The following is a 20072-nucleotide window of genomic DNA, read 5'->3' as shown; positions in this document are numbered from 1 at the left end:
TGATCCACTATAGACTATTGTGAAAACCTGGCTATTCCCTACTAACACTCTCATTGAGGTTCTCCTTTGTTCACATGTAGGTAACTGTCATCAAGATTTTCTTTATGGAGAAGGAAAGTAGGTATATAGGAGAGTAGTTCCTAATACTGTTTCAGCTGTCTTTTGGGGGGTGGGGTGTGACATTAATAAGGTCTGATCTTAGTTTTTTCAGGTCTTTTGATTCTTTCTCTTCTTCAGCTACTTGATGAATTAATCCCTCAAAAACCTGACAATTATATTGCTTCCAACATGATCTTCTCTGAGTATACTTGAAAAATTCCAGTTGCTGTCCTCAGATTTGTTTTCTCTAATGCCATTTTTACTTCTATAAACACCTCTGGGGCCATGGTGTTAGAGTTCAGGTGTGGTGGCACTAAAGATTTTTATAGATCTTTTCCATTTTTCTTCTGTTTATCATCCCTCCATTTTTGTCCTTAAGTATCCTTGGGATGATTTTCTTATTTGGATCCCTTGCTAAATTTTTTAAAAGCTGCTTTTCTCTGATTCTTGAAGCAATACTCCTTATAATCATCTTTTATCTTTATAAGATTTTACAAACAAGTTTACATTCTAAACCAGTGGTTGGCTTTAGCCACCATCTTGCTTCTCTTGGCAAGTAAATTATGTGTTTTCTGACTAAGGTTATTTTAAGGCTCTTTTGTTCTCCTTTTCATGGGAGTTGTTGTACATTGGTTAATCCTTTCTGTGAAATTTCTACTGTCCATTTCCCTTTCTTTTTTCATTTTAGCAACTTAAAAATTAGCTCATTGGCATCAATTCCATAGTAGCATTAGCGTTCATATTTTACCAATTCTTAATGGCTGTCATTACCTTTCAGAGTTAATTTCACATTTTTTCTCAGTATTAACTGATGGCTTTTAGGAAAGTCAGGTGATTCTTCATCAGATTTTATCTAAAGTGCTTCTCTGTTTGTCTTAAGAGTGACTAATTAGTGCAATCCTGGAAATTGTTAAGGAGCTTTTTATGAACTGTACAGTTGCTCTGCATTTCCTTTTATTGCCCCCTTTTCTGTCTCCATTTCTCTTTAGCTTTATTCTTCAGGTCAAGGGCATAATTTTATGTTTCTCCATTATAAACACAATTCTATGGTGGCTGAACAATAGGATGTAAAAAGTAGGCAATTGAAAATGTAGCCTTGGCTCTACATAGTAAGATCTTAGATAAATAGTAAAATCAGACACAATCAGAAATGTGGTATTAAAAAGAACATTGGCTCTACAGTTAGAAGAGATGGGTTCAAAACCCACCTCGGGTATTGCTACCTGTATGACCTTGGTCACATCATGTAACCTCTCTAGGTCTCAGTTTTCTCACATGTAAAATAATGGAGTTGGATTGAATGATTTCTGACACCTTCTAGATCTGAGTTATATAAAATGATGTAGTGTCAGTTTATCTGTGAAATAAAGCTAATTCTATGTCTTGTACTTTAGTGTTAGCAAAGTATGTGCTAAAGTCCATCAGGGTATAATGTTATTCTTATGGATAAAATAGAGTGCTAAAGTCAAGGCCAATGAATGTTTACCATGAGGTGGATTCAGAACTGGTTGAATGGCAGGAGACAAAGAAGAGTCATTAATAGTTCAATGTTACTTTGTAAGAAACTCTTAAAGGCATGGAGAATGCCTTAGCTCTGTCCTTCATCCTAGGCTCTTTCAAAGCCCAAGATGATATATGCTTATCAAATTTGTAGATGATACAAAGCTAGGAGAGATGTAGCTAACAAATTGGATGACAGAGTCAGGATCCAGAAAGAATTTGATAGACTTAAAGATTGGGCTGAATCTGTTAAGATGATATTTCATAGGGATAGAGGTTGCCTTTGACGTATATCGTAATATCTGGAAGAGAGGAAGGATGGGGGGGTGGAGATAAGACAAATTTGCAGATGACACAAAGCTAAGAGAGAAATAGCTACCATCTGGGGTGTCCGTGGAAATTGTTTCCTCTTAAAAAGAGTTCATACTCAGAAAGGTTTGGGGCCAATGGGGCATAAGCAGCTATGAATGCCAGAAACCAGGAGTTGTAGCAGACTGCTGACCATGGTGCTGAAACATTTAGAGACTAAGGTGTTCTGAGGCCTAGGTACCCCAGGAAAGTTAATTGCCTCAGATTCACATTGGTGATTCCTGAGGGCTACTTTTAGACAGGACAGTGGCTCCACCTCTCCAGGCCAGTTGGCAGTCAAGTGCTACTTATATGAACCAACTAGTATTAGTTAGCGTAGGATAACCTCATCTCAGTGTAGTGAAGGTTATTGAAGAGTTTTGAGGCTCCAGTAGCTTTGACTGAAGAGCACAAGTCATTACAAATTTAGCTCTATGAGGAACCCTGGCTTCACAACATTTGGTTATTTGGTCTTTCATTTGCTGGGTTGAGATATCTGTGAGTCTGGTCCTTGGCTGGCTTAGCATAGACATGCTATATAGTCTGTGGATGCTGGAGCGCATGGTCTTCTTCTGAGTTGCAGGTGATCTGTGTGTGCTATTCAAAACTATAAGGCATTGGGGTTTGGTCCTGCTTAAGCCACAGTAGGTTTCATTGACTGCAAAGGAAAGTGGATTAAAGTTGAGAAAGTTTCTAGATGCTTATCTGGGATATACTGTCTGGGGCCCTACCCAAGTAGTAATGGGATTAGAATGTCATGGGGAAGTGGATATGGGGATATGGTGATTACTCCAAGTGCTAAACATAAGGCATATTGTGTCCCTTCTTAGCTTTTCTCTTTCATTCTTTTCTCTTTTCAGCTCTTTTTCCTTTGTTGTATGAAAGCCCCTAAAGTGTCAGTCAGAGCCAGGGAAGAATGAAGTATATTTCATACTTTTGGTTTGGGAAATATGATTGTTTCTCTTGGAACAGATTGTTCATTATAACAATATTTATAATATATGCCATGTACTGCAGAGATAGATGGAAATGAAATTAATTTGGCTCAGATGTGATCTTTGTTTTGCTTAGGAGGATTTGAAATATCTTTTCAGAGATTTTAAATTTCCATGTAATTTAGGAATGAAAGAGGTTCTAAAACGTGTTAGTCTCTCTTGCCAGTTGACACAGTTACCATGGTTTGTGATGTTCTGAGGAAGAGTAGCAAACTAAAAAAACTATATTTGAAATTAGGGATTGATAGTACTGACATAGAAGTTATGTTTAATTATCTGTGCTCATGAAGCAAATTAAAATATCATATTTCAAAAAATATGCCTTGTCTTGTAGGTTGCCTATCAAATTGGTAAATATTCATTGGCCAAGAAAGCCTTTGCACCAGTTTGGGATTATTTTGTCTATACTCCTTCTCCAGCAAATACATCCATTATTTCTTTAAACAGCATGTTAACTATTACACCACACAGGTAATTGGAAAAATATTTTTTAAAATATAGATTTAGCTATTGTAGATGTCATTCTTTGGGATGAGACTGTTCAGTGGTTTATTGTAATTTTAACTTTAAAGATGTTTCTTAATGCATATATTTGGCATACAATAATTGTTACATATGGAAAACAGTTATATTTGTATTAATTAATATCTGCAATGGCAGTTATATTTATGTAATTAGCAGTTATATCTATTATATATGCATTCCAAGGAGACACTTGTTTTGTTAGAAACTTCATTATGAGAATGAGAAATAATGCACGAAGCATGGAGAAGCATTAGAAAGTCAAATGGGGACATCTGAGTATCAAAATATCATTAAATATTAATGAGAATAATGCCTAATGTGGCAGAAAATGCAAAATATGTTTCTGGGAACCCCAGGGAGGGGGATGAGGAAGGCTGTTTTGTGGTTAGGTAGACTTGTGTTAAGGTGACAAAGAAACAATTACTTTCTCCCTACTTCTAAGTAGCTCCAAGGACTGGGTCTCCAGGACCTGAAACCAGGGTAAGTAGGATATATTTGCTTCTCCCCCTCCTGGCTACCATTTATCTTTAGGGATGGTCCAGGAGAAGGTGAAATGTGATTTCTGGCATGCTGATAACTTTTGTGCCTTTAAGTAGGTACATATGTCATCTCAGTCCACAATTATATATAAAAGACTTAAAATTCAAAGAGCTGTTGAGGTAACTTCTTGCCTGACTCTCATTCTCATAATTGAATTGCAAATTGTAAAGTAATAAGAGTAACTAATGGCTTTTGATAGGCAATGTGGTGAAGCAGTAGAGTGCTGGCCTTGGAGTCAGGAAGACCTGGGTGACAGAGAAAATGGAAGAGTTGGGGTTTGGGAAGGAGAGAGGGTCACTGGGACAGAGACTTCTAGGGCAACAGTGTACCACACAGATACATCTGGGTAGAAGACAAGTGAAGCATGCCTAGCTAAGATGGACTAGAAGGAGAGAGTTGTCAAGAGAGTAGAGATCATTTCAGGAAGAAGGAGCAGGGCCAGTGGGAATTATGGAGGAGGTGAGAGGGAGGAGCTGAAGAACAGGAACTTGTGGTCAGAGAAGTTTGCAGCTTAGCCTTTCACAGGTGGAGTGAGGTCTCAGTGCTACTGTATAAGTGGGTTGTGAAATGGGATGGAAATGGAAGTCACTGCAGGTGACTGGAGGTCATGGACCTGTGAGCCTGGCATGGTAGAGGACTCAACATGGATGTTGGAATCATGAGGATGTTGTTAGGAGATGGAGTGGAAGACGGATGACCTAGGTGCTGACGTCATTGAGGAAGCTGGGGAAGGATTAGTTAGTGTGGTAGCAAGTGACTGAGATCAGAATAGTAAAAGGAAATGAGCAATATACAGATGGCAAGATTAGGAAGGTGAGAGGTGACTGAATGAGAAACAAACATCTGAAAGCAGCAAAAGGTATGCCCAGCTCCCCTCTTGTTCTACTGCTTCAGGGAAGAAGAATAGGAAACAAGTAATAGATTTTGAGCAATCCATCCAAAACCTGGACCGCTTATATGAAAAGTTCACCACCTATAGGCTCCCTCCTCCCCAAATTCTGCAAAGGATTTTGCATATGTCTGGAGAGTGTCATTGAAAGATATGTCATTGACAGCCAGGTTTTTAGGAGGTGGAAGGAGTATTGAAGGATATGGAAGAGTTTGTTCACAGGAGAGAGAAGGTTCTCTAAATAACATAGTCAAGTGGGCTGTGTGTTTGTCACCCAGTACAGGTGTCTTACACACAACATAGACCTCTTGTAGTGGATACCCAATGAGTATTTGTTGAAATCTGATACTTGACAGCCATCATTAACCTAGTATACATGTTGGACCAGGTTATGTTTTTTTCTTTTATTTATTTATTTTAAAATTTTCTTTCTTTCTTTATTTATTTATTGGGTAGGCAGTGGGGTTAAGTGACTTGCCCAGGGTCAAACAGCTAGTAAGTGTTATGTGTCTGAGGTCGGATTTGAACTCAGGTCCTTCTGAATCCAGGACCGGTGCTCTAACCACTGTGCCACCTAGCTTCCCCTCAGGCTGTGTTTTTACCATGTAGTCACCCTCTCCTTGCTTTTGCATTTTGTAGGTTATATACAGATACCTTGTCAGAGTCTTCATCAGTGCTTTTATACCATTTCCTCAGATGTGTTTTTGTAATGAGTAGCATTAATATTGTGGAACAAAAGCTCTTCTGTGACGCCATTAGGGGAAATGAGGTTTTCACCTGTCAACAAGTAAGTAGATTCAAATGGTAGCACAATGTCCCTAATGTGAAAAATGACCTTGGTTTTCCATTCTTTGTAGCCTGAAGTTCCACCATTTAACCCAACAATGATCAACCATAGCCACTTCTGGGACAGAAAGCTTCTAATCTATAAGTCCTCAAGAATGGTCAGGGACAAAGTTGCTCTACCATGTTTACTGGACATGCAGGTCTCATAGGCTTATGTTCCAGCAAATAAGAAAATCAGTTTCCCAGAAGAGATGGAAGAAGGCATTACCCCCTCCTCCCACTCCTTTGGAGAGATGGGAGTCCATTGGTTTGGAACACTGCATATAATGTCAGATTTGTTGACTGTAGTCAAGAATGATTATGAAGGAAAAGTCAAGAAGCTGCTAGAATTAATGGAAAATTCTGAAAATGGAGGAAAGAAGGATCTGACTTTTTTTTTCCTTCTCTTCCCTTTTTTTCTTTAAAAAAATTTTTTTTGTTATAAAAATAACCTTTATCTTATAACCCTTTTGTTATAAGAAATAACCTTCTCCCTGTGGGAAGGAGAGGAGGGGAAAGAAGATATAGGGCAAAATCAAGGCAATTTAAAGATAAAAGATACAAATAAAAACCCATTAAAAGAAAAAAAGAAAATCAGCTTACTAATCCTTACTTCTTAACAATCAAATAATGTTTTTTAAAATTTTAAAATTTTAGCTGATCATGACCCTTGGGTGCCTTTCTCTCTCTCTATTTTATTTACCCCCATATGGAAATTGTGAATTTTTGTTGTTTGTTTCTTCCTGGCCTTAAACATCATCCTCTAGTCCCTACTGAATTACACTTTTTTCTTTTGAACAGCTAGGTGGTGCAGTGCATAGAGTACTGGGCCTGGAGTTAGAAAGACCTGAGTTCAAATCCAGCACTGTGCCCCTTTGCGGTCCTTGGCTGCTCCCAAATTTGGTTTTTCTTCTAAACAACAACTAAGGAGTTACTGAACTGCTAGGCTCTCTTCTTTTCCTTGGAGTTGAGCGATTGAAGAAGCAGATATTGTGGTTCAGTAATAATGTATTTTTTTTCCCTTTTTTAAACAGGCTGTCAGACTAGCAGAATGTCAGAGAATGCTAGTGGCAATTGAACTTAGTACCCACTTAAATGATTTGAGTTATTCCCTACAAGCTGTCGTTCAGTGCTATGGTCTCCTGGCTCCTCTAATCTTTCACAATATTGTTCTGGTGCCAGCAATCCAGGTAAGAGCAGCTAATGATGGAGAGATGTCTTTGGTGGGGGGAGATAGAGGTAGTGTCTCCTTTGTAGGATGAAAGTTGGCCAGGAACAGGAAGGAGCCTGGTGATGGTGTGTGGCATGGAGTGAAGGATGGAGAGAATGGAAGAGGGAAAAACGTCCAGGAGCTGAGGCAGGAAGTGACTTGCCCTTGGCCATGTGGCGAGTTAACACATAGGACCATGTATAGATTATTAGGGCATTCTGAATTCCTCCCATGTGGTTTTCCCAGACTTCAAATTTTACCTTAACCACAAATAGCTCTTTGCCATGTAGTATCACTTTTTTCCATTGAAAGAAGGCATACTTGTGTGTGCTCAGGCTAGACCCAGAGAGATTGGTTTCTACTACAGGCTGCTATGAGGGTCTGGGTAAATCAAGGTCTGAGTCAAAGCAAAATATGGCTTGATGTCCTTGAATGTACTTTGTAGTCCCTTGTGAATTGGTACTTCTCCAGTCTAGCAAATAGAGAGTGCTGGTGCAGGGGGTCTGAGGAGGGCTTCAACCAATTTGATATTCAAAATGGCATCCTGAGAGTAGAGGAGACTATGACTCCGACAATGCGCCCTCTCCCTAAGGTTTGGAGGATCATATGATCATGAAACCTGAAGTGCTGGAGAGGATTGTAGAGGTGATCAAGAATTTAGCTAATGCCTGAGCAAGAATCCCTCCTACAAATGGTCCAAAAAGGAGTCATTCAGCTCTGTTTTGTGTCTTCAGAGATGGGGAACAGTAAAAAAAAGAAAGAAAGTGAGAGCCTTTCTGGGCAAAGAAATCCACCTTTATTTAAGAAAGCGGAGGTAGTGGTTTGTACTCCATTCAGTATAGTCTGAGACCCAACCTATAGGACTCATAAATATTTATAGTTTTCTTGATTCTTGTTTGATTGAAAAAAAGGCTGCTGTTAGGCAGATCTGTTCTCTTTGACCTCAAGCAGGCTCTTGTGAAAAAGGAGGTCCTTCTCCACAAGGAACTCAGAGTAAACAATTACATTTTAATATAAAGATGATAATGGCCAAGACAATTAATAGTCACACGCTATTATAATGATTACAGTGACACTGTTACATTCCTTCTAATGATTACAGTCACACTCCTTAGGTTAACTAACACAGAAATTTTGCTGACACTACATCACAGTTTGGTTATACATAGGTTTTTTCTACCTGGAACTATGTCTTTACTGTACATCACATAGTTATTTCTTATCCTAATGGTTATAGCTGACACATGATCACAGAACAAAGATTTCAAGGCATTGATTATTGATTTTTCCCATTTCAGAAATCACTTTTTCTGTCCATTCTATTTTTGGACACCTCTGATGGTTGGGAAGATTTTCCTTATGTTGAGCCAAAAATCTGATTCTCTGCAGCTTCTACTTGGCATCCCCGACTTTAGTCCTCTGGAATCAGAGAAAATAAATTTAGTACCTTGTATAGGATCACAAGGAAACTAAATGTATCAAAATATAGACCAAATAGTAATAGCTGTCTCTATCCAGGAAAGTTGTCGGGGTCCAGTCAAATCACTGTGATAGCCCAGTGAGAGTAGTGGACATATTCGACCATACTGGTAGAGCCAGTAGTTGGCAGTGTCTAGCTTTGGCAGGCCTTCAAAAGTCCTGCTGTGGTGTGTCTCTTAATTATTTAAAACAAAGTCTGCTGACAGGAATAGGGTGGCCCAGCCTGGATGTCACAAGCGTCCTTATTACAAAGTAAAGCCCCAGTTAAAGTTTTAACTCCGGCTATGCTGTCCAGCTCATCAGAGGGGCTAGCCAGTGAGCTTCTCAGAGAGCTTCATTGGCTGGCTACCATCATGACTCTTGTCGATCTGCTGCCATGGCTCTGCGATGGTGTTCCCTCACTGCCACTGGTTCTTGATAATAAAATGTGAGTTCTTGGGTCACAAGATGCAAAGTAAAGATTATAGAAGGAAAACTGAGCTACTGGTTGATTTTCCTGCTATGATACTGAATTGATTTAATTTTAAAAACCTACAATTCTCAATGTACAACATCAGTGTAATATTTCCCATTTTCGGGCTTTACAATTTGCATATGTTGAGTAGGACATTTGTTTACAGATGATCTTTATATGGAGTTTTTTATAACACCATGCTTTTGTTTTTCAGATCCTAATTAAGTGTTTGGTAGTTCTGCAAGAAATCCCAAATGTTAATTTTCCCAGGAGACAGATGGGGAATTTTGAAAGTATCCAGCATATGATTGCGTGTTCTGTTTATTACACAGCAAAGGTACTCATCTGGTGACGTGACCCAGGGTCCAAGAATTGAGAACACATTGAGAGAATGAGAAATCTTTTCTGTAAGGTGCAGTTAGATCCCGTGATGTTCTTCAAAGTGTAACAAATGACACTTCCTGTCACGAAATCAAACAATCTGATTAAAATGCTTCTGACATTGTCCAAGTGACCTACTTCTAGATAGAATATTAAAGAGAAAAAAATGTACAGGGTGAAATGATGAATCTTCTGACAAGATGCAGCTGATCTTGTGATACTTTTCCAAGTAAAACGTTCATGTTTTAAAAATGATAACTGCGTGTCAATACCAGCACTATATATAAGCATACAGATTGATTTTTTGGAGCTTGTAATCTTGAGAATATCTTCTTATATTCCCTATGATCATAATCTACTTGTTTGTCCCAACTGTAGATGGAAGTTGGTGAAGAAACTGACCAGGGGATGCTGAATCTGGGCATTGAAATACTGGGCAAGAGGCTGGAGCAGGGCAGCAGGAGTGGGAGGGGGTCCATCCATAAGCCTGGCTTTGGTGCTGAACTGGCTTCTCCTGATGCCCAGAACTGGGCTTAGTGTGTGGTTCGAGTTAAAGCAAGACAAGTAGATGGACTTAAGCATTAGTGGGACCTGTTCCTTTTGAGTTTTGACACCATTTGTCTAGAACGAGGGCTCTCAATCTAGAATCAACACACTTCTAAAACATATTCTCATAACTATGTTTCAATATAACTGGTTTCCTTTCTAATTATCTGTATTTTATGCATATAACAATGATAATAATAATAGCCAACATTTATGTGACACCTACTATGTAGATGCTGCGCTAATAATGAGAATGATGATGGTGTCAATGATAGCTAGTATTTATATAGCGCCTACTATATTCCAAGTACTATGGTAAACGTCTTGCAATTATTATTTCATTTGATCCTCACAATAACCCTGCTAGGCAGGTGTTGTTATTATCTCCATTTTATAGATGAAGAAACAGAGGCAAATAGAGGTTAAGTGACTTGACTTGCTAGTGAGTATGTGAGGCTGGATTGGAACCCAGGAAGATGAGCTTTGGCCCGCCTAGCTGCCCCCATTTAAGCACATTGTTCTGAGAAGGCATCCATAGACTTCATGAGATCACTCAAGGGGTCCAGGACACCAAAAAAGTGAATACCCCTTGTACTAGAAGGTTAGATAAGAGTTCTGGACTCTAGAGATATCTCTCCTCCTGTGGGAGAAGCAAGAGAGGAAGGGGAGAGGGAAGAAGGAGACAGCAGGGAGGACATGGGTCAGGAAACTTGTTGGAAGCAATAATTTTGACAGGAAATGTTACTTTTTCGTGATAGGAGGATTCAGGTGCTCCCCCCCACCAAGAACCAGTTATATCTGTTTGGTCTTACTGCTATCATCTTGCTTAATATAGTGGTTATGCAGAATAGCAAAGGACTGAGTTTAAGAGGTCTGATTATCCTTCCTCTTCTCCCTCTCACTTTATTTTTTTCCAGTCCTGTGATCTCATTGATACAGGGAGCTCCCAGCGAGGAAACTCCCCCTACCAGTGGAGTTTGGCACCTTTTCTGCACTTTATAGCTTTAGAAATTGGCCAGGCTAAATCGGAAACTATGGAGGCACAGTGTATAAAGTTCTCTATCTTTCTCAAAGTGAAGGTGATCTTGTTCCACAAAAGGTTTCAAATACATAAAAAAGCAGACATTTGTATAATGTTTTAAGTTTGTAAAGCACTTTACACAAATTACCTAGTAAACTCCTTGAAAGCAGGAACTGTCTTTTGTCTCTCTTTGTATCCCCAGTGCTTAGTATAGTGCCTGGCTCATAGTAGGTGCTTGATGTTTATTTATGATTATCTCACTTGAGCTTCAAAACAACCCTGCAGAGAGATGCTTATAGCTGTTATTATCCTCATTCTATGAAAAGTTAAATGCCTTCCCCATAGTTTCACAGATAATGTCAGAGGCACCATGTGAATCCAGGTCATCCTAAATCCAAGTCTAGTATTCCATTCATTATGCTAAGTTGCCTCTCATTATAGACCACGGAATTAAAACTTCTGCATGAATAGACACTAATTAGCACACAAGGATCCCCATGGGTCATATATTGATGTAGTTTTAAAATATGTTATGTCTTAATGTCTTTTTATTTATTTTGTTAAATATTTCCCAGTTACATTTCAGTCTGGTTCAGGCCACACTTGGGAGTGTTGTGGGCCACATAAGGCTTGTAGCTACCTTATATTTGATACCTCTGTTCTAGACCCACTTTGGCCCTTCTTGGAGCCTTGTTCTTTGTAGGAAGATTAAAATGGTCAAGCCCAGTTGGGACTCATTTGGTTTTCTTCCATTTTCAAGGATGTAAAAAATTGTCATCCTCTTTAGATTTCTCAAATTGTCCTTTCAAAGTGGCAATGGATTTTGGAAAAGTTGCTAGAATTCCAGATGAAGGGGCAATCCTGTGATCCACCTTCTTTAATTTTTTCATTAATTTTGTTATGGCACTTTTCACATTCTGGGAATGCTCAGTCTGAATGCCTTGTTATTGGTTTCTCTTCTTTAGCTACTGAGAGGCAGGTGTGGAATAGATGATAGAGATCTGGCCTTGGAGCCAAAAAGCCCTGGGTTCTATCTCTCCTCTGTGTGACTCTGTGCCCTCAGCAGCACTCTAGGACTAAAAATTTCAGGAAGGATATTGACTAGGAATTTTCTTATCCAGAAATTCTTAATACTGATGAAATCACAGGTTATCCTTGGTGGATACATGAAATATCATTTTATATATATATATATGTATATATATACATATATACATATATATGTATATACATACGTACACACACACACACACACAAATACACACACACAGTGAAATCCCCAGGAACTTCATCTAAAGAGGAAATCTCCCTCAACATTCACACAACCTTTCACTACTACATGCTAAAAGTAAGGGGGAAGAGAATACCACATGTCATAAAAATCAGGCCCCAGATAATGTTGGCAAGTAACAAGTGAGGGAAATAGAAATCATCTAATCTCTGCCTTTTAGCATAAAACGTTTTTTTGCTGCATTGGTTGTTGTTTGCCTCAACTTTCCTAAAACTGGTGTTAACGACAATGATTCAACAATTCCACGATTGGCCCATTTCATAATGAGCTTGTGATTGGCAATCTGTACTCACCTGCCCTTGAAGACGTCCTTCCTTCATAGTTTGATATGGAATAGAAGGAAGAAAATTTGCACTCTGGGTGAATCCTCTTAGGTTTGCATGTCATCAGGAATTTTCCCAGTGGCACAGAAAGCTCCCTCTGTCTATGCTGCTCCCGTCAGCGCCTCAGGGATAAGCTCAGAGACGTCTTCTCCAGTCACTTTGCCTAGCACAATTTATAGGCAGTCATCCCCTTTTCAGTCTGAGAAGGAGTCTGGTGCAGGGGTTCAGGTTAAGGCTCTGCAACAGGGAAGCATTATCTCCCTATGTGTGTCTGAGCTTTGCATTTTCACTGAAATGCAGAGGAGAATTAGGCAGTCCCCTTTCATACTACCTTCTAAGTCTTTACTAAGCGTTTCTCCCTAAAACTTTACAAAATGAATAGGCAGCTGGATGATATCGCTGATCTCAGAGTCAAGAAAACCTTAATTTGAAGCTTGCCTCAAATACTCATCAACTTTGTGACCCTGGTTGTTACTTGTTGTTCATTCGTTTCAGTTGTGTCTGACTCTCTGTGACTCCATTTGAGGTTGTCTTGCCAAAGATGCTGCAGTGGTTTGCCATTTCCTTCTCCAGCTCATTTTGCAGATGGGGAAACTGAGTCAGACAGGGTTAAGTGACTTGTCTAGGGTCACATAGCTAAGAAGTGTCTGAGGTCAGATTTGTGTTCAGGGAGATGAGTCTTCCTGACTTCAGGCCCTGTGCTCTATGACCTTGCACATTCCCCAAATTCTGATTCAATTTCCTCACCTGTAAAATGGGGATAATAATTTCTTCTGTCTCCCAGGGTTGTTATAGGATCAAATGAGATAAAAATTGGAAGTGAGTACTTTGCATACCTTAAAGCACCATATAAATAAGGCCCATAGAAGTGATTACTTTTAGCAGAATCGAGTCCAGAAGGATGTGTCCTGCTCAAGGACATAAAAAACATTCAATGAGGTTCTATTCCATAAAGTCATACAGATTAGCTTTCATTGATTGTCGACAAATGTAATCAGGGGCTGAATTCTTGGACAACTTGTGTTTGTCAGTAAACTTGATCTTTTAAAACATGTCATCACTGCATGCCAGTGGGCTCTCACACTTCCAAAATTCACGGGTCTTCTAAAGTTTTGAAAAAAAAAGAAAATGATGCATGTTACTTGAAAAGATCCAGGTGCATCCCTCAAAGGTAATTAATACCTGTTTTTTTTTTTTTTCAGGTGCTGCGTTCCTGGAAGGAATTCGACCTTGCAGTGATAATTATAAATTTCGGGAAAAAGTTGCTGGACACCTCACAAGGGCTATTTTCAAATGTCGGTAAAGCTTCCTTTGGTGATGATGAGCAAGAAGATGTGACAGAGGAGGTGATTGTTTTATCTTCCATTTTCCCTTCATACAGGTGCTTTCTTGGGTGTTTATACAGGACATGTGATAGTTGGGAGAATGCTGGTAATAGTTTGAACATACATTATGTATATAATATGGACAGGGCAACTTTCCTTCTTAAAACTGGATGCTGATTTTTAGTTTGGGTTTCAGATATAAATATACACACACACACGTATATATACATATATACGTATCCATATCTATATACATCGTTTTGTACACACGTATGTATATAATCTGCACATGCTTCTACATATATGCACACACATATATGCATGTGTTTATATGTGTGTGCGTGTATGTATAGAGGACCTTAGAGACCATTTTACAAGTGAGGAAACTGAGGCCCAAGGAAATGAAGTGACTTGTCCAAAATCACACTGATAGTAAGTGGCAAAGCCAAGCTTCAGTATGACGTTGCAAACCTGTAGCAATTTCTACTCTTCCATGCTACAGAAATCTCCTTCAGCACTAGCTCTAGCTCTCTGATCCTGTCATCAACCTGGGCCTCAGTTTCCTCACCCGTAAAATGAAGGTGTTAGACCAGATGGCCTCCAAAGTCCCTTCCAACTCTTGATTTAGGATCTGATTATCCTCTATGTCAGGGATGGGGAAGAATGTTTGTTTTTTTTTTAATTGGATGGGAGATTAAATGAAATTACCTCAAAGGGTATGTCTTTCAGTTCTTGAGTACCCTAGGTCCAGCAGAGTCAGTGAGAACAGCAATAGCAGACCTGTTGTCAATTCTCTTAGGCATGACCATTTTCACTCTGGATTACTGAAACTTAATTTGGGCTCTCCAGTTCTTTCACACTGGACAACTGATTCTTGTAAGCTATTTCCTTAAGCAGAGGGTTTCTGTTAAGAAACAAGCTGTAATGATGAACAAAGACATGCACCGGTGTCATTAAATTTGTTGTCTGTGTTCTTCCTGTACAAAGTATACATTGAACTGGCCAGAGTTGGCCACTTGATTGAGAAGTTGGCCTCTTAGCCTGGAATCACTCATCAAAAGCACACAATAAGTTTTGGGACAGATCGGGCCATTAGTTCATTGGTCCATTTTTGGCAAAGGGTGTGTAAAATAGCCGATGTCTGTATTTGAGTTTTTAAAATTTTATTTTTCTGTATCAATACCCTTCATGGGTACTGGATTAATTGGATAAATTGGATAAAATCAAGTATTTCGAAAAGACAGAAACACAAAGTGCTTTCTTACCTCTTTGTTTTGTAAGAAGGCATTTATGAATGGAACAGGAAATGTTTTTTTTTAAAAAGCAACTTTTCATTTCTCTATTTACATAAACCAGTATTCTCTGTTTCATTAGTCACATTGTCACTTAAAGGAGAATATGTGAGCTCTCATACTCATGACCTCAAATAGAAATCACTTATGAATGGCATGCAATCAAATCTAAAAATTCTATCTCTAATTTTGTTAGGCTTAGAAAAAAATGACTTGAAAATGTAAGCTTTTGAATAATCAGCCTTATAATTTAGTGTTATTATTATCAGTCATTTTGAAAGCATTTTATTGCAAGGATACCACCAAATCTTTGTTTAAGGTGAAGGGTTCCCCTGTTGCTAAAAGCTGGAGATCGATAGAGTTAAGCTATGTACATTGTAGCCTCCTAAGTCTTAATTTCATTTGCGAAATACAAAAACCAGATTTTGAAGATATGTTCTCTATTTGGGGGGGGCAGAATGTTTAGCGGTAGAGTGTGACTGACGTTTCTAATTCTCTGCAATGTTGTGGTCATAGGGCATCCCCACTAAGAAAGTGAAGAAGTCCAAGGGACAGATTGTCATGCTGGACAAAATCAGTGAACAACTCAACCTCATGGAAACGCAGCTGCTCAAACTGACGAAACAAAGTAAGAGCTTTCTTGCTTTCCCTGCGCCTCTGCTTTACTTTCTTTTCATATTCAGGGATCCTCTCATCAAAGACATCAATGAGCAGCATCTGGGAAGGGCACTGGGCAATGGGACTGTACATAAGGGGTTTTATTTGAACAGAAACTGTAGAAAAATGACCGGGATTGTTCTCATCTGATAGCAGGCCAAGGTCCCCAGCCCAGTCCTGAACGTTTCTGTTGCTTGGTTGTTTCATCTGTGTCTGACTCTTCATGACCCCATTTGGGGATTTCTTGGCAAAGATAAAGGAGTCGTCTGCCATTTATTTCTCCAGCTCATTTTACAGAAGAGGAAACAGAGGCAAACAGGGTTAAGAGACTTCCCTAGGGTCACACGGCTAGTAAGTATCTATAAAGCTTAGAAAAGGCCAGATTTGAATTCAGGAAGATGAGTCTTCTGACTTTTGGCTTGGCACTCTATCTACTTCACCACCTATCTGGCCAAAAGATAAAAAATAAATGCTTATAAAGTACTTTTTGTTGTTCAGGTATTTTAGCTGTGGCTAACGCTTTGTGACCGCATTTGGTTTTCTTTTTTGGTGAAGGATACCAGAGTGGTTAACCATTTTCTCCTTCAGCTCATTTTGTAGGTGAGGAAACTGAGGCAAACAGGATTAAGTAGCTTGCCTAGGGTCACACAGCTAGTAAAGTCTGAGGCTGGATTTGAACGTGAAAATGAGTCCTCCTGATTCCACATTCAGTACTCTATTTGTCTTATTTGGAGGGGGCAGAATTTTGTTTTTTTCCTGAACAGAACAGAGTTGTGGACTTGCCAGACGGCACACTAAGCCTCTAACAGGGTGTGAAGGAATGAAATGGAACCGACGCTCTAGGGACGAGGGCTTTTCTGAGCTACTTTTGTGGGGCTGGAGCAGCCATTAGGAGAGTTTAGGTGAACTCACCTGGCCTTGGGAAGGCAGCGAGCCCCTGGGGAAGGGACTGTGTGCATTGGGTGCCCAGTACGTTAGAGGTGTGACCATGGGTACACATGGCTGTCATTCTCCTTCTGGGCCCACTCAATCGTCGTGTCTTCTGTGCCTGACTGGACTGCGTCTCAGTGACCTGTTTCTCCAAGTTGTCTTCTTTTGTCTTTTTCTCTTCCTTCATTTGTTGACATGGTGGATGGAGTGGCTAGAGGGCCAGCCTTGGAGGCAGGAAGATCTGGGTTCAAATTCTGTCTCTGACCTCTGCTGGCTGTGTGACCAGAAGCAAGTTACCCAACCTCTTCCTCCCCCAGGCAGCTGACTAAAGGGGGAGGTAGAAAGGAGTTGCTGGTCCTCATCAGTGGAAGGAGCTTCCCTACCTGGGAGTTTGATGCAATGAAGTCACAGCTTTGAACTCCTGTTCCCGCCCCCCCCCACCCCCACTGTCTATCGTCCTTTTCAAGTTAAACTTGGAGCCAGTGTTCTCTCTTCTCCTCTTCTTAGTCGTCAAAGAACCCAGAGCCTTTGCTCTCATTATACTCTATAAAAATAAATAAAAACACCTTGAAAATATAATGCATTTAATTAGACATATATTTTTGGATATGGCCGATGAGGAATTTGTGTTGCTTAACCATGCATATTTGTTACAGGTTTGGTTTCTCTTTCTTTTTTTCCATGATGGAGGTGGGAGAGAGAGAGAGAGAGAGAGAGAGAGAGAGAGAGAGAGAGAGAGAGAAAATAATTGCTTGTTAATTGAAAAAAGAAAATTTTAAAAAATTAATTGCATTCTAGAAATAAGAATTAATCACAGTTGCAATATAAATAAAATAAAATTCTAATTAGGTACAATAAAGCCTTATTTTTTCCTACAGTTATAGTAAATGGCACTTATGTAGCCTTTTAACGTGTATCAAGCTCTTTACACATATCTCATTTGAATCTCCCAGCATTCATGTGAGTTAGGTACCACAGATAGTATTACCCTCATTTTACAGACGGAGAAACAGAAGATGAGAGAGGATAGATGATTTGCCTGTAGCCCCCTAGCAAGTAAATACTAGAGCTAAGCCTCGACTTCAGGTTCTCCTGGCTCCATGTCCTGTCTTCTATTCTTTGGGTCACACTGTCTCTCCCTTGTTGTGTTAAAATCTATGTTATTATAATTTTGGGGCTTAAAATCTATGTTAAGCAAAGTGTTATAATTTTGGGGCTCCTATGTTTTGTGTTCAGTTATACACATCTGTTATTGAACAGGGTACTACATTTCCTTAAAACATTTCACTTAATATAACTGCAGACTGTCTGATATTCTGAAAATAATAGATTTTACTATCGAAAAACTCATTGGGTTCTCTTTGTCTCCAAAACTCTCATGATAGAAGATTATACTTTAAAGCACATTATGTAGAATGAAAACACCTGAGTTTTTCTTCTCTGTCACCCCAAGACATAATTTATCCATCTTTGTTTTTGTATTACTTAGAATATTCAACTTCATGTTTGTTTGTTTGATTGAATTTAGATCCCTATGTTGAACTCACAGGAGCAGAAGATCCCCTTTTTCTCTACCCTATAATTTTAACTTGGACACTCAGAGGTGCCACGAAAGAAGGTAAATACCTTTTGGTTCCTTATCATTCATTTTGTGGGCTTAACATTCCTGGGTTTGCTCTTGGTTTCATTAAACAGAAGGGACTGTGGCCAACAGATACCAGATGCAAAGGCTTGGGGGGCCTCCATGGGGTCACATTTTGATAATGACTTTTGCTGTTGAGCATCTGGGCACCAACAAGAGCCTTTCTACAATCTTCTTCCAATAGTCTTTAAATCATATTTAGCATCATCAATGCTTAATTTCTCACAAAAAGTATCAAGCTGATTCAAAGGATAGGCATCCTTTTCTTACCTCCTTCAGCCAATCATATTGTGAATAAAATCCTTAAGAGTATTTTTTCATGGGCTGATCTCATTGATGTGTTTAGAAAGTTAATGATGGAAAGTAACAGCTTGTTTGACCTCAGACAGAGTATCGCCTAAGTCATTTACTCTTGTAGGTTTTCTGCAGAATGAGAAATCTAAAAAGTAAATTCATAAAGTAGCTCATGATCAACAAAATGGTTTCATAATGATGTGTTGACTTCTATTGCTTATACAGTAATGAAATTCAAGAATAAACCTCGTTTTCTGGAATTCTTTGTTCAAGTTATGACAAAATGTATTCATGAAGAGAAATTTAACTATGTGGTGGACATGTCATATACTGTTCAAAACTTCCTAAAAAGGTACTTGTAATGTCAATATTGAGAAATCTAACCCTTTTGTTGAATTTTTCTTGTGGGTCATAATTGTGGATCTTGCAAACTAATGTTTGATCACCAGAACAAGGAAATCCTTTTCCCAGACAAGATGTTGAAGCCACGAATTAATTCAGAGATTTTCATTTGCTTTTTTTCTATTTTCAGTAATCATTTATTAAATGCCTAATATATACTAGACATTGTGCTAATGCATAACGTCACATAATCCATAATCTAATAATGCCTAATTTATATGTATAAATAATATAATGCAATAATAACACATAATCTAATAATATATAATTTTTCAACAAACTTTCATCCTTGCTTCTTGAGTAGTAAAAATCTTTCTATAGCCCACTGAATTTGTATGACCAGGAGTACAATAGCTGAATGTCTATTAATTTCTGTTGAAATTCCTTGGATAAATTAAATGATTGGTGGCATTTTTTAGGCCCATAATCCCTTTCCAGTCAAATTCCTTGTGTGTTCTGATAGATCAGAATACTTTGGGAGCAATCATTTTGCCTTAATATTTATAAGAATACATCAACAAGACATGTATAGTTTTCCTAATTTAACTCCTTAGATTGTGACTAACGTATTATTTTTTGTATTAAGAGAATTGACAACTTTATTTCTGTATTAGGAGAAATGACAACTATCTTGGAATAAAGAAAGTTTCAGGTACAGACAGTACTTCAGCTAATGAAGACCCAAAGAAGTACAAGGCAACTGCCATGGAGATTCAAAAAGTAAATCTCACGTCTTTTTTTTCTCATTTTAAAAGAAACAATGAGAACTTGAACAACAATTCTCTCCTTTATTTAGTCCTAAGAGCAGTTTATGAATACAATGGAGAAAATCCAAAGATTTTCCTACCATAAAACTTGCTTTTGAAAATAAAATAAAATATAGCTTGCAACATCAAAAGGGAAGAGTTGCTAAATCTATTTAAATTCACAATAGGTATATATATTTCTTGAAGTGACACTTTTATAACTAGTGTAGGTATAACATTATCATTATGTACAATAATACATAGCAGTGTTTCTTTTGTTGACGTGGTAAATAAGCTTAGTTCTGAATTTCTCCTTCCTTCCTTCCTTCCTTCCTTCCTTCCTTCCTTCCTTCCTTCC

General features: G+C 38.7%; 1 protein-coding gene across 1 annotated transcript in view; it reads left to right on the top strand.

Annotated features, from left to right (window-relative positions):
- Positions 1-20072, top strand: part of CFAP54 (cilia and flagella associated protein 54) — a 289571-nt gene that overhangs the window by 92241 nt on the left and 177258 nt on the right. The window contains exons 24-32 of the mRNA XM_027855802.1: positions 3277-3413; positions 5536-5683; positions 6756-6911; positions 9079-9201; positions 13629-13772; positions 15560-15671; positions 18159-18248; positions 18792-18918; positions 19583-19688. Coding sequence (XP_027711603.1) covers positions 3277-3413; positions 5536-5683; positions 6756-6911; positions 9079-9201; positions 13629-13772; positions 15560-15671; positions 18159-18248; positions 18792-18918; positions 19583-19688 — 1143 coding nt within the window. The remainder of the gene's footprint in view (positions 1-3276; positions 3414-5535; positions 5684-6755; positions 6912-9078; positions 9202-13628; positions 13773-15559; positions 15672-18158; positions 18249-18791; positions 18919-19582; positions 19689-20072) is intronic.

Source organism: Vombatus ursinus, unplaced genomic scaffold (assembly GCF_900497805.2).
Source record: "Vombatus ursinus unplaced genomic scaffold, bare-nosed wombat genome assembly UNPS02011334.1, whole genome shotgun sequence".
Classification (NCBI taxonomy): Eukaryota; Metazoa; Chordata; class Mammalia; order Diprotodontia; family Vombatidae; genus Vombatus; species Vombatus ursinus.
The sequence above is the reverse complement of the archived record's forward strand: the minus strand, read 5'-3'. Positions and strand labels throughout refer to the sequence as shown.